Source organism: Dasypus novemcinctus, chromosome 14 (genome assembly GCF_030445035.2).
Source record: "Dasypus novemcinctus isolate mDasNov1 chromosome 14, mDasNov1.1.hap2, whole genome shotgun sequence".
In the NCBI taxonomy this organism is placed as follows: domain Eukaryota; kingdom Metazoa; phylum Chordata; class Mammalia; order Cingulata; family Dasypodidae; genus Dasypus; species Dasypus novemcinctus.
The window spans coordinates 37,741,216-37,754,734 of record NC_080686.1 but is presented as its reverse complement, the minus strand read 5'-3'; the positions used below and the strand labels follow the sequence as shown (position 1 = coordinate 37,754,734).

Sequence of the window (13,519 nt, the reverse complement as noted above, 5' to 3'; positions counted from 1 at the left end):
TTTAAGAAATCTCTCAGGCTTTTCTTTCCAGACAGGAGTCCTGATGTTCTTATTCCATCTTCATTAAGAGCAATCCCTCCCCCAATCCTTATTTTATCATTTTGGTTTCCCTTCTTTGGACATGTGATCTCACTATCGTTTGAGTACTTCAGGCATTGTAATTCAGTATGTTAGATTTGGATTTTCCATGTCATGCACAACTGTAAGATATAGTTTTATGTTTTACTCCCAGCACGTTTACAGTGGATTTCCACTGTTTTGGTGGTTGCTTTCTATTGTTTCAATTGCAACAACACATAAGGGATGGTCTACAAATAGTAACTTCCATGTTCATTCCTGTGTTCTATCTAATAGCTCATCACCCTGTTTAGTTGAACCCCAGCCCCGCTACACTTGCCCACTTTGAAATATTCCTCTCTTCCTTCTCACTCTTTCAGTCTTTAAAGTTTACCCTGTCCTTGATTGCCCTTAGCTTTTGAGATTTCATTTTCCACACTCTCCCTCCACCAAGTTAGATTGATTTATTAAACATTAATCCCTGGAGAATATTATTGTTCAAACTCCTACATATTTTTGGTTTCTAAGTACTTCTTAACAAGGAGCTTCTGTTTTCATGCATCAGGGGTTATAGTTGCTACCTTACAAAAAGGGAGCAGGTGAGGGTGACAGTTGAAGAGGGGAAAAAGAACGAATCTGAATTCCAGAGTCAATTTTTCACATCTCAATTTAGACCTTGCTTCCTCCAGGGAGCCTAATGCCTTCTGTTCAAACTGGAGGTCCCAGAACAGCAGCTGCCACCTCACCTGGGAGCTTGTTAGGAATGCAGACTATTGAGGCCATCCCTAGACCTTCTGAATCAGAATCTGTGGTTTAACAAGGTCCCTAGGGGATTCATGTGCACATTAAAGTTTGAGAGGCACTGGACTAAACAAAGCACTCCTCCTATTTCGACCCCCAAATCATACCTAGCAGCGCTTTCATGCTAGTCTTAATTTCCTGGTGATTTTTTTCAAAATATCCTTTAACTAAAAACTTGAAATGTAACACTTAAAATCTAAATGGGTTGTGTCCCTATTCATACTTTGCTTATGAGGTTGATGAGCTGCCAAAATAGAAAATTGTGGTCTTTTCTCCAGTAAGTTTTATGTTAGTAGTTGACTTGAATATTAATTCTGTTAAAGAGCAAAACATATATTTTAGTGATAGTAGTGTTAGTAGTAAGGTAAACCAGTTCCAGTTTCTTATCAATGGCAGTTTTATGACACACTAATCCAAGTTACATATTTGGGGGTAAGAGGTCCATAATTTTATTTTTAGAATTCTTATTCAACTATCTGTGTTTAGCATTTAGTTTGCATTTTGAACCAAAAACACTATTTTATTTGCAATTGTTCTGTTATTCAATATGTGAATATTTTAAAAATTTAACTACCATGTTTTCAATCACCATTTTCTCATTTCCAAAAACTGCTTCATCAAATGCCTTCAAAAGCCAAGCAGATGACAGCAAGTGAGGTGGCTGGATAGAGTAGTGGGAATTATGGCAATTTATTTTAAATGCCCTCTGTTATCTGGAAATGCCTTGGCATACTAGAGCAAATCTGTTCCATATTTATTCAATTTTTTAACTTAAAGCACTGTGAAATAAGTGAACTTGAAGCACCTCAAAACACCATCAGAAAGCTCCAATACTTTTGATTCCACAGTGATTCTTGAGCAATATTTATAAAATGACCATTTCATAATGTCCCTATGAGCAGACCCCTCCATTCCTGCCTCTTTACTTTCAGCTGATGATCTTGCTTCATACTTCACTGGGAAAAAAATTAAAGCATTCACATGAAAATTCTCTTCTTCATCAAACATGCCAAACTACCTGCTTCTATAACCATAGTCTCAGCCATTCCTTTACAACAGATGAACTGACTTTGTAGTTAAATTTTCTCCTTACCAAGCCAAGTGCTTCCTCTCAACTTCTTCATTCCCATCCACCTACAAACACGCTCTTTAAAATAAGAAAAAAAAAAGTTCCCCAATTCCTCTCTAGCTATTGTGTCATTTCTCTGATCTCTTTCACAGCAAAGTCATCTTCAAAAGTTATCTAAAGTTAGTTCTCCGCTTCCTTATCTCCCATTTTCTTCTTACCACTTCACTCAGAACTCTGTGCATACTCTCCACTGAAATTACTCTTATCAAGGTCACCAGTTACCTCCATGTTGGCAAAACCAGGGTTGACTTTTCTTCACCTTAACTGATCAGAAATATTGAAAAGAGTTGACTTCTCCCTTGTTGGATTATTTTCTCCTGGCTTTCTGGGACATCAAATTATCCTGTCTTTTCCTCCAATGTCACTAACCACTTGTTCTTCACTTCCTTTGCTAGCTTTTCCTTTCTTCTCCACTTCTCAATATTGCTGTGCCCCAAGGTTCAATCCAACATATTTAACACTTGTCCATAAAAGTCTTCTCCTTGGATGATGTTCAGTCAGTTCAGTTAATCACATCTACATATCAATAATTTCCAGACTTTTATCTCACATGCAACTCTCCTCTGATCATTAAATTCAACTGAGGCCAGCATGGCCTCAAAAACCAAGGTTGGTCAAAGAGAAACTCTTGATTTCATCCTCACGTCCAACTTGTTTTTCCTTTTGATCTGGCATATGCTTCAACTATCCACCCAGGCTTCAGTAAAAATCTAAGAACATTCCAGATTGCCTTTTAACCTTCACCCTTCATATTAATCTATCTGCAGGGTTAATCAGTAACACCATCAAAACTCAGCCTGAAACTAGCCACTTCTCTTCTTTACCACCACCACCTTAGTACAATTCACCATCATCTCTTGCCTAGAGTATAGCAATGGCTTCCTAACTCGTCTGCTTCCACTCTTGTGCACCTCCTTCAGACCCTTCTCCACAAGGCAGTCAATGTAATCTTACAAAACTGTGTATCATACCAATAACAATCTCTTGTGAAAATTTTCGATGACTTTCCATTGCAGTCAGAATAAAACCCAAATTTCTCCTCACTACTATAAGGGTCAAAAGGATCTGCTGCATGCTTATATGCCTACCTCATTGTCTAACATTTTCCCAAGGCTGAATAAAATGCAGCCACAGTGGTGGCTTGTATGATCCTTGTACACCCCAACCTCTTTCCTTAAAGTCTTTGTGCCTCATATTCCTGCCTGGAATGATAAGTTTCTGTATCCTTGTAAAGTTGACTCCTTGTAATTCACTTCTCAACTCAAAAGCCAATTCAGAGAAATCTTTCTCAGCTACAATTGGATCCACCTATATCATTCTCTATCATCTCATTTGCATTAACTTGTTACACTTCTTATAACTTAATGTATTCGCCAGCATTAAGAATAGTTCCCAGCTCTTAACTGCTCAGTCAATATTTGTTGAATAAACAAACCCATTTTCTTACATGCAAATTTACCAATGTCAATAGATTATTTGTATCCATTATCAAAGAATCTTTGTAGCTTCTTAAAATTATAAAGGCAACAAATATTTAGAAAAATATTTTAAAAAGTCACTTAGACATACTTACTATAATACCTTTACTAGGCAAATCATTATCACTTGAATTTTCACATTTTCCTTCCCATTAATCACATATATTTTTATATTTATATTACTGATGTTTTATATATAATGGCTTATTGCAAGTTTCACAAACATCAAACTTTTATTCAATTAGTGATAGTCATTAAAAATATGAAAATTTAAAATATTTTTAAAATTGTGAACAATGATTAGTTTGAATAAATTCCTGAAAGGAATATGTGTAACCACAAACAAAGCCTGGACAAAAGTGAAGAGGGAATGTTCCTAAAATGAATGTCACTCTTAATTGTGATTATATATGATTATAAATTAATATCTTCAGTTTTCAATGAAGGCATTTAATAAAAGTTACTGCAAGTAAAATTGCATTTTCCTATTGCCCGTCATTATAAGATTTGAGATATGTTCCCTAATGGAATTATCTCTTCTAAAACTAAGTTGAAAACATTTGGTTAGAAAATAGTTATGATTGCAGATATCACCTGCCATACAGTAGACGGTATATGTTTGATGAAGAAGTGAATAAATAAGCATGCTTATTCTCCAATCCCATTTTTTTCTGGAGCTACTTTCACCACTTTCTGAAGTCAGGCTTTCACCTCTATGAGTTCTGTCAGATAACTAGTGGCAATGGTCTCTTCTTGCTCCTTATTTTGCTTGACTTCTATAAGCAACATTTGACAGCTGATTATCCTTTAGCTTTGAAAACTTTCTTCATTTGGCTTTCAGAGCATCATACTCCTTGGTCTCCTTTCCAATTCTCCATTCTCTTTGCTGTTCCTCCTCACTTTCTCTTCCTCTTTAAACACTTTAAAGTGCTTCAAGGGCTCACTTCTTGAACATTTCCTCTTCTCTACCTATTCCCACTGCCTTGGTGATTCCTATCTCCTCTTGGATTCAAATACCATCTAAATGCCAATGAATCAAAAATTTACCTTCCAGATTGTACCGCATATATCTAATCACTATACGTCTAATTCCATAATAGAAAAATTCCTTTGGATATCTAAGCTATATCTCAAATTAATTATGTCCAAAATTGAGCTCCAGCTTTTTCTATCAGAAAGTGGTCTATCCACATTCTTTCCCATCATAGGAAATGGCAACTCCAATACTTCCAGTGTCCCAGGCAAAAATCTTGGAACCACACTCCACAACCAAAATCTCTTTGGTGCTACCTTGAAAATGAAATGTAATCCCAATGATATACCCCAGAATAGTATGGCTGATAATTACTGGACAGGAACTGGACCACTGCCCTTTTCTGCTTTTTATGTTAAAATTCTTATCTTCTGTTGGTCATGGAAGAAGTGAAGGAGTAAAATGGATTTTGTGAAGGGAGGGCAAACCAGGTAGGAAAATAGCAGCCATCTCCATCCTGGAAACCCATTCCCTATTCACAGACTGGGTTCCCACCTCCTCTAATGAATATCAACTAATCAGGTGATTTCCAGAATCTCTGCAACATTCTGGGAGCCCTAGTAAGTTAGAGGACCCAGAATCTTCCCCAGTGATATTCAAATGAGCATGGGTGACTTCCACCCTTTGTCACGGAACTTCAGCCAAAGCCTGGATGGATTTAAATCTTGCAGCAAATGAAAGAAGGCCCAGGCTGCTTGCTGCCTGGTTGGCCAAATCAAGTTCACTAGCCTTGCACAAGCCCTCCTTGAATTTTTCATGATTCATGTTATGGGTACACAGGGATTTTAGCATATAATCACATTTTTGCCACTTCTCACCACCCCACCTTCACTGCTACCAACCCCAGTCCTAGCAACCATCAACAGTTGGAGGAATTATTATAAGACCCTTAGCTCCTGCTGATACCCTTGCCCCATCTCCCACCATGAAAACCCTATGCCCAACAAAGCCAGAATGTTCCTGATTAAATGCAAATAAGATCACACCTCTGTTCAAATGCCTCAAATGTCTTCTCCTAACTTACTAAAAGTGAGTTTTTACAATGACACAATGACAGTATCTTCAGCCCACCCCAACCAATAAAATCTCTGGACTCATTTCCAGAGAAATGCCCCAAATTCACTAGTCCAGCCTCACAGACCGCCTGCTGAACCTGAAGCTCCAGGGCATTCACTCCTGCTCCATGCAAGGAAGAATGCTTGTCACGTTTCCCTCCAGGCAGTGCCTGGCATATGGTAAACCCCAATATCTGTTGAATGAAGAATTGGATAGAAGTAATTTCAAAACGTTATGCACTTTTCTGTCTCTGGGAGTTACATTCTCCTATTGAGACTACTTCTCTTCCCTTGACTTTCCAAAGACCTAGATATATTCCTTACATTTAAGGAGAGATCTTTAATCTCCTAGAAATCCAGGGTAAATTACTAAATTCAACAGAACTGGCCGGTAATGCCACATTTTTCTTATAAGTACTGCCAACTACAGGCAAGTTCCAAAAAGAAACATAAATTTTAAAGTGTCAATTTCTAAAAACCAAAAACCTGGTATCTATCCAAATTTAAGATTTTGTAAAATTTAAAATTCTGTAGACAAAGACACTTAACAAAACATAGTGGTTTTTTAATCTCAACAATACTATTAAAGTGAAAGCACTTTAGGAAAGTTAAATAAGCTATTTCAAATTTGGAACAAAGAAACTTTAGTAACTTTAAATAGTAACGATGCTTTTTAAACCAAGGAAAAGATTTCACTTAGTTTTCAGTGCATATAGATTATAATGAAAATCAATAAAATATGAAAATATTTAATAGCTGAAAAGTATAAAGCAACCAATATATAGCAAGATAACTATTGTTTTAGGAATCAAGAATTGCAATAAAATCCCATTACAGTAGAATTCCTGATGCTTTTAGAAAGATTAAGAAAGGAGTATCAACATACACCACAGACTGTACAGAAAGTACCACTAGTTATTTGGCTTAAAGCCTCTGGTTGTCTAGAAAAAGAAGAGGTACTCAGAAGCATTTGTTCTGCATTTGGAAAAGTGCTGTGCCAAACTTCTGCCCAGTTTCTCATCCATATGTGAGCAGAGAGTAAGCAGGCACAGCCACCAACTCTCCCAACAGAGTATCTGTCAACAGTTTTCTAAAAGACTTGGAAACAGCTAAAAATGTAGAAAACAGTGTTTAGAACTAGCCCATGTGTCCCTTCTAGATCAAGTGCCCTGGTTGCTAGTACACATTCTAGACATCAGTATACTTTGCATCGCAGTAAACTAATACGGATCTCAGTCAATCTATATGTTTAAGGTTCTGTGTTAAAAATCTGTAACAAAGGTTAATACAGTTAATTTATCTTTTTGTTTAAATTCCAAAACATTTGAATGTCTTTCCTCTTAGATCAGAAGCCCTATACTGCAGGATAATTTTTAGCAACCCATGAATATTTTTAAAGGTAGAAAATATATCCTGAATTACTTGAAGTATTTATGTCTTCCTCTCTATTGTTTCCAATTTCCCATGTCAAAATCTCTTATATTGGTGACATCCTACCTTCCACAACACCTATTATTTTCATTTCTCTTTCTTACTTGCCCTCCATATTTATCTCATACAACCTTATCTCTTCTTCCAGCCATCCTTTCCTTTAGCATCTATTTATTGAGCATGCAACAATATTCAACCAACAAACTTCTGTTGCACACCTCTTCTATGCCCCAGGCACTAAGACATAAAGACCAATAAGATATGATCCTTACCCTTCTAGGAAAGCAAGGTCTTGGGGTGGAAAGCCGATATGCAAATATTTAATTGCAACAAAACTTTACTACCACAAATAGGCTCAAATAAAATGCTTTAGGAGCACAAAAGGAATATGACAGGAATGGGTACACCAGAGATAGCTTTAGAAGGAAGATCATGTTTGAGCTTCGTCTTGAGGGATGAGTAAGAGTCTGTCAGAAAACAGAAAGCACAGGCATCCTGGGCACAGAGGAAGGCGTCTGAGTAAAGAGGCGCACCAGTCTGATGAGGCACAAGAATCTTTAAGAGCGAGAAGTTCAGTGTGAACTGAGATTCACATACACACAACGGAGTTGAGAGACCTGGGGCAGACCGGGGGCCTGAAGTGCCATCTTTTATAAGCTCACCAGTGTGGGTTTTAATTTATTAGCAGCAGGAAGTGAACAGCCGTTTTGCACAGTGGAGGAACCACTGAAGATTTGTGTTGGGGGAGAAGACAACTTTAGTGACAACAAAGAGGGTAGAGTAAAGCAGAAATAAAGTCGGAACAGACTGGTACAGTCTCCTAGGTACAGGCTGTTGTACAAATGTAGATGTGAGATAATGAACCTGAAAAGGATGAAATACTAGAGAAGGATTCAAAAGATATTCTGAGATGGAATCTACAGAGTTTGGCAAAGTAATTATGTATTTGCATAGGTATGTGTATCTTATGTGGAAATGGATAGAGGGAAGGAATTGGGGACTGAGCAGATGTTGATGGCATTAACTGAAATAGAGAATCCAGAAGTAGAGCAGGTTGGCCAGTGAGGGTGGAGGAAAAGGGTAAGGCAGTTACTTTTCAGACATCTTATACTTGAACTGACTGTGGAGTAATACTACACGCAAATGAACATGGGCAGCTGGGAATAAGACAATGAAGCTCCAGAGAAAGAATTCTTGAATGGAGACACAGACTTTGGTGCTATCACTGTTTAGGTAATACTTAAAGTCAAAAGAGCAGATAAGGTCCCAAAGGAAGAGAGAAGTCCAGAACTAAAAACCTGGGGAATAAAATTTTAAGGGATTAGCAGAAAGCAAGGATGGTGATGAAATAACCAGAAAAATAAAAGAACCAAGTGATGGTTTCTTAAACCCATGGAAAGGCTTGAAGAGTAAGTTCAACTGTATCAAATGTCTTATCTGATTATAATCTGTGAGGTATACTAATTTACCAATGCCCAGAATGGATGCTGTCAAAGATCACATCCTGTCCACAGCTAAGCCGATATTTTTTTCCTCCAAAATCCTTTGGCTCTTCAGCAACAGCATCATTTGATGGCCCAAAAGTTCCAGTTTCCTGATTTACCCTAAATTAAAAAGCAATCTCCCTCCTTAGAATTAGTAGTTTCACATAAGCAATAACTTGTTTCTCCCCTTCGTAATTCAGCCACAGGTTTTATGCTTTCATCAACCTTATTTGCTTCTAGTTCCCTTCAATCAGCTGTCAATTCCTGCAGCCCTGCATTTATCTGTCCCACTTTCTCTAATTGGAATATACCTTCCACACTTTCCCACAATTTGTGGTCACGACAGCCTTCAAAGAACAACTTGTATCTCCTCTTCTCCAAGAACTCCCACTGATTAATTTTCACAATTAGGAATATTCCATTATTTTGTGTTCCTTGGCATTATTTATAGACATGAACAAAAAATTATGTATCCTTGTTTAGTTGAAAATTTTCAGATGTATCTACTCTTTCTTCTCAATTAACTTATATAATTATTAAGGGAAGACACAGCTTTCTAGAATCAATTTTTAGCCATGATCATTAAATGAAGAAAGACTAGGGGTAGGGATGCAATGTTAATAAATGCAGATATGGCTTTGATGCCGTAATACGTTCACAGGATAAGGGTAGACTAAAATAAGCACCAAATGTGAAATAAGGTAATCAGCTATGCAACCTTTTAATATTATGACATATAGAGTATAAGTTGCCAAAAGTAGTGGCATTTATCATAGGACATTGCAGAGTTTATAAGAAACAGCCTTTAGCCACTTTTTAATTCTGTATTCTCAGAATAAATGTACTTTAAAAAACGATTTGAATAAATTACATTTTTACAAGGTTGAAGCAACATCTGTATTAAATGTTATATAATACATAAATCAACAGTATTTCAAATAAAATAGAACTATTGTTCTTTCAGACTTCCCCTTCAATATGTAGTCTAGAAAATACATTACAGTATTACAGTTGGGCAATGAACTCCCCTGCAGTCCAGCTAATGTCCAAGACACACTTCCAGTGCTAACAGTATCTAAGGGCAACACAACATAAACCCTGGCAGGTTTCTGAATCTACATTTCAAGGATTAGAATGAAACCAGTGAAACTAAAAAGAAACTCATATAAACACCCCAGACCAGACATCATACAATAGGCAGCTATTGTCTTTGGAAGTCAGACATGAAAATGAATAACAGAACTGTTTTCATTACTTCCATATTACTTAAAACACATACAAATATTCTCAGATTTCTTTTGTGTGTGTGTGGATTTGAACTCCTAAGTTTTTCCTTATTTTAAATTAAAAGCAACTGAATACTCATTCGCATGGAATAAGCATTTGGTATGCCAGTCGGAAAGCTTGCATAATTGGCTCTTTCTGTTTGAAGGCTCACAGATGAGGAGCTCATATAATTTATTTTTTTAGGAGGGACCAGGGATTGAACCCATGATAGTACATGGCAGCAGGTGCTCAACCATTTAGCTACATCCACTCCCTAAGGAAAGTTGGTCTTTTTGTTTGTTTCAGAAGGTACTGGGGGTTGAGACCAGGACCTCATACATGGGAAGAAGATGCTCAACCACTTGAGCTACATCTGCTCCCCAACTCATAGAATTTTGCACTGTATACAACGACTCCTTAAAATACACAAAAAGCAGAAAAGTAAGACATTACAGATGTGATATTCTCCACAGAATTTCGAAAGAGCTATCAACTTCCTTAGATAGTCTATTTAAACAATATGAGGAGAAATAAAATTAGTTATGTGTCATAATAACATTTACTGAGACCTTACAATGTGCCTGTTAATGAGTTAAAGCTTTACACAGGTCATCTCACTTAATCCTCACAACAGTTCTGTGAAGTACAAAAGTTAGAGATGAGGAAACTAAGCAAAGAGAAATTAATAAGTTGCCCAAAGTCAGGCAGCCTGTGCCTGTTCTCTACCAGGGTTTTAAATCCAGGCAATCTGAGTCCTGGGACTCAAAACTTAATCACTGATGAGTTCTCTTGACTGCTTCCTACTTTCCTTAAGGTAAAATACTTCTCCGGTAAAAGTTACAATAACATAATGCCATATTTTGTTATGGGTAGCGTCAACTTTAGAACTTCCAAGCTTCACCAAAGTTACCTAAACGGAGACTACCCATCACAACTAATGTAAATGCTGAAAAAAAGAAAAACAAGAATACATTATAATACCCTGTAATGTATCCAAAGAAGAAATGTTATTCCCAATGTTTGTTAAATAAGCTTTGCTATCACCAAGGATCATTTATTATTCCAAGTGCATTCCTAATTCATGCAAGTAACATAATGGATTTTTAAATTTTTTTCTAAATATTTAGAATACTAGGAATGATCTTAAGTGATTTTGTTTCCCAAACTTGCCAATTTACTCCAAGAGTAAATGTAAAGTTATTATAAGAAGGTGCTATTTATTTTTGTTTGATCCTTTGCCCAGGCTAATTTTCATATTTTAAAGCTCACAAATAATAAAACTCATTTTAAAAAGCTTTTGCCAAAGCATTTCTTAATATTAAGCAACCACAAAAATGTACTCTTTACAACACATCCGTTAGATATTTGTAAGAAACAATGGTCCATTAGAAACATAGGTATCAGCAATCCAGAAAGCTTCTTCAAATAACTAGTTCTTGAATTTTTCAGACCCACCATTCATGGGAAGTTTCCATCAGTTAGGAATTAGAAAGCAATTGTTCTATTAAGTCACTGAAAATCAAACGCATCAGCTGTTAGCCATTTCCTGTATAGCAACCTTCCAGTAGGAGCAGAATTTAGAGCACTTACTAAGAAAACTGCATCTAAACATACTGAATTCTACTCTTAGAAATGAGAGAAACACTAATAAATGAATATCTAGAAGAAGATTCCTCCAAATAAAATCTTTTTTATTTCTTTAAAGACAATTACGAATATTCCATTTTAACTGTGGTGGCTGAAAGCATCAATAAACATTTTTTTTCCTGTACCATTCCACTTGAAAAATGTCCTTACCATGTACTCCATATTAGAAGCTGTTGGATACACCTGACTTCGTAATTTATTGTGAAGGTCCAAGATACTCTGCATGTCATTGTCGGTGATGGCCCTTTTCCCTCTTTGCTTGGCCGTCCACCACTCACCCTCCTCATCCATGTACTTCTCCAAAAGTTTTTCCAATGAAGTGGCATTAGGAACCAGCATGGCTGGGATTGCTCTAGCCACGAACAGCACTGTGGTTACTCTGAGCCACTCTGGCGCCGTACACTTCATAATGAATGACCTCAGGGTTTCCCCAGGATATGCTCCAAGACAGGCTCTTCCACTCCTTTTGGCTATAACGACATGCAATGTGATTCAGATGAAAACACTGGCAGATACTGATTTTCTAATAGTAAAAGTAAAACAAGCATTCGAAAGGGAGTATGCCCGCTGGATTTGTCTCTATAATACCAGCAAATGGCCACCCACTTTTTGAATTAACTCATCTCCAAGCCCTGTTTCTTCCAGAGGGCTTTTCACAATGTTTTATTTCCACAAAATAGACCACAATATTTTGCAAGATAATATACATGAGGCTAAAAATAACTGGGAGAAGCAGCATAGAAGAGTCAAAACTTGAAAATAATTTCTGAATTACAAGGCTTTAAATGACTATATATGATACAGAGTCTGCAAAGAGCAGCGTTATCTACGTAGAATGTTTTATAGCAATGAAAGGCTCATGTTTCTTTCTCTCCTTTCACTCCAGTGTCCTATCTATGGCTAGGAGAAATCACAGCATTCTGAAATTGAAGATAAACGTGTTAAAGTACAACGCTATTCATGGATATGCTCGTGGGCACAGCTGCAGGGCCCAGTGAGCTACCGCGAATGAATGGTTCGGGTCACTAGGGAAGTCTCCTCTTAAGCAGGCGCAGCTCAATTATTATTCCCTGGCAAGTTTGTGCCTAACCTGTAGTCCGCATTCGAGAGCGCCAGCAGTTCACCAACAATTTCAGAGCTTTTGCCCCCATCCACCGCAGGGGCACACTATTTATTCACTTAGCCTAAATGGAAAGCTTGCGACCGAGTGAGGTGATGAAACCCACAAAGTCACAAGAACAAGCTCCTGCCATCTCCATCGCCGCTGCTTTCCAAGGAGCCCACCCAGCCTTTGTGCCTGGCGATTCTCTCCAAGTTGGCGTTTTTGAAAGGAGGGTTTTACAAAGAAAAGGTGGATAAACGGCGGGAACTTTTCCACTCGGCGATACGTTTTAGAAATACGCTTACCTCTCCAGTGTGAATTTCGCTATGAGCGTTGGGCGGAGCAGGACCGCCGGCCTCCGGCAGCCGCCACAAACCACTGCGATCGGGGAAGCACGGTTTGGGAAGGACCCGGCGACGCTCGGACTGGGGCGAAGGGGGCGCTGACTGCAGGGGGACAATCTTCTGTCTCCGCCGCTCCTTTCTGAACAAGAAGGAGCAGTAGGCAAAGTGCTCCTAAGTTAGCCCCTGAACTTGGGGCCAAAAGGGAGCTGCCTAGTTAGCTTGCCAGGGTGGGCGCCCGAGCGTCCCTGAGCAACTCCTGCAGGAGAAGGGGCGGGCAGACCGGCGGGGCTGGGGGGAAGACTAGCGGCCCCCTCGCGCTGCTGCAGCGCGCAGTCGGGTGCAGGAGCGCTTCCGCGGCTGCCGGAGCTCGCGGGCATTTATTGCGGTCCCTGCGCGCGTACGTGACGTGAGCGCCCCCCCACCTCGCCCACCCCACCTCCACGCAGCTCCGGCCGGATGCCCGCCAGAAGAACTGGGAGCCTCCCGCCCCCCCTCCCCGGGCGCGGCGCGGCCCGGACGCTGGGCCTTTGTGGGCGTGCTTTGAGTTGCAGAGTTGGGGGCGTGGAAGGTCTAGACCCTGAGGAAGGTGTTTGCAAGGATCTAGACCCTGAGGAAGGTGTTTGCAAGGAAGGCTCTTCACACCTTCCCTCCTTTCAAAGAGCCTCCGTCCGGACCTGATGCTAAAATGAATT

At 38.8% G+C, this 13,519-nt stretch overlaps 1 protein-coding gene across 1 annotated transcript in view; it reads right to left on the bottom strand.

The window, feature by feature from the left end:
• CRISPLD1 (cysteine rich secretory protein LCCL domain containing 1) overlaps positions 1 to 13,180 on the bottom strand; it is a 42,758-nt gene extending 29,578 nt beyond the window's left edge. Inside the window, exons 1-2 of the mRNA XM_058275661.1 lie at positions 12,789 to 13,180; positions 11,532 to 11,851 (exon numbers count right to left, since the gene is read on the bottom strand). Coding sequence (XP_058131644.1) covers positions 11,532 to 11,789 — 258 coding nt within the window. The 5' untranslated portion in view covers positions 11,790 to 11,851; positions 12,789 to 13,180. The remainder of the gene's footprint in view (positions 1 to 11,531; positions 11,852 to 12,788) is intronic.
• Positions 13,181 to 13,519: the final 339 nt, after the last annotated feature.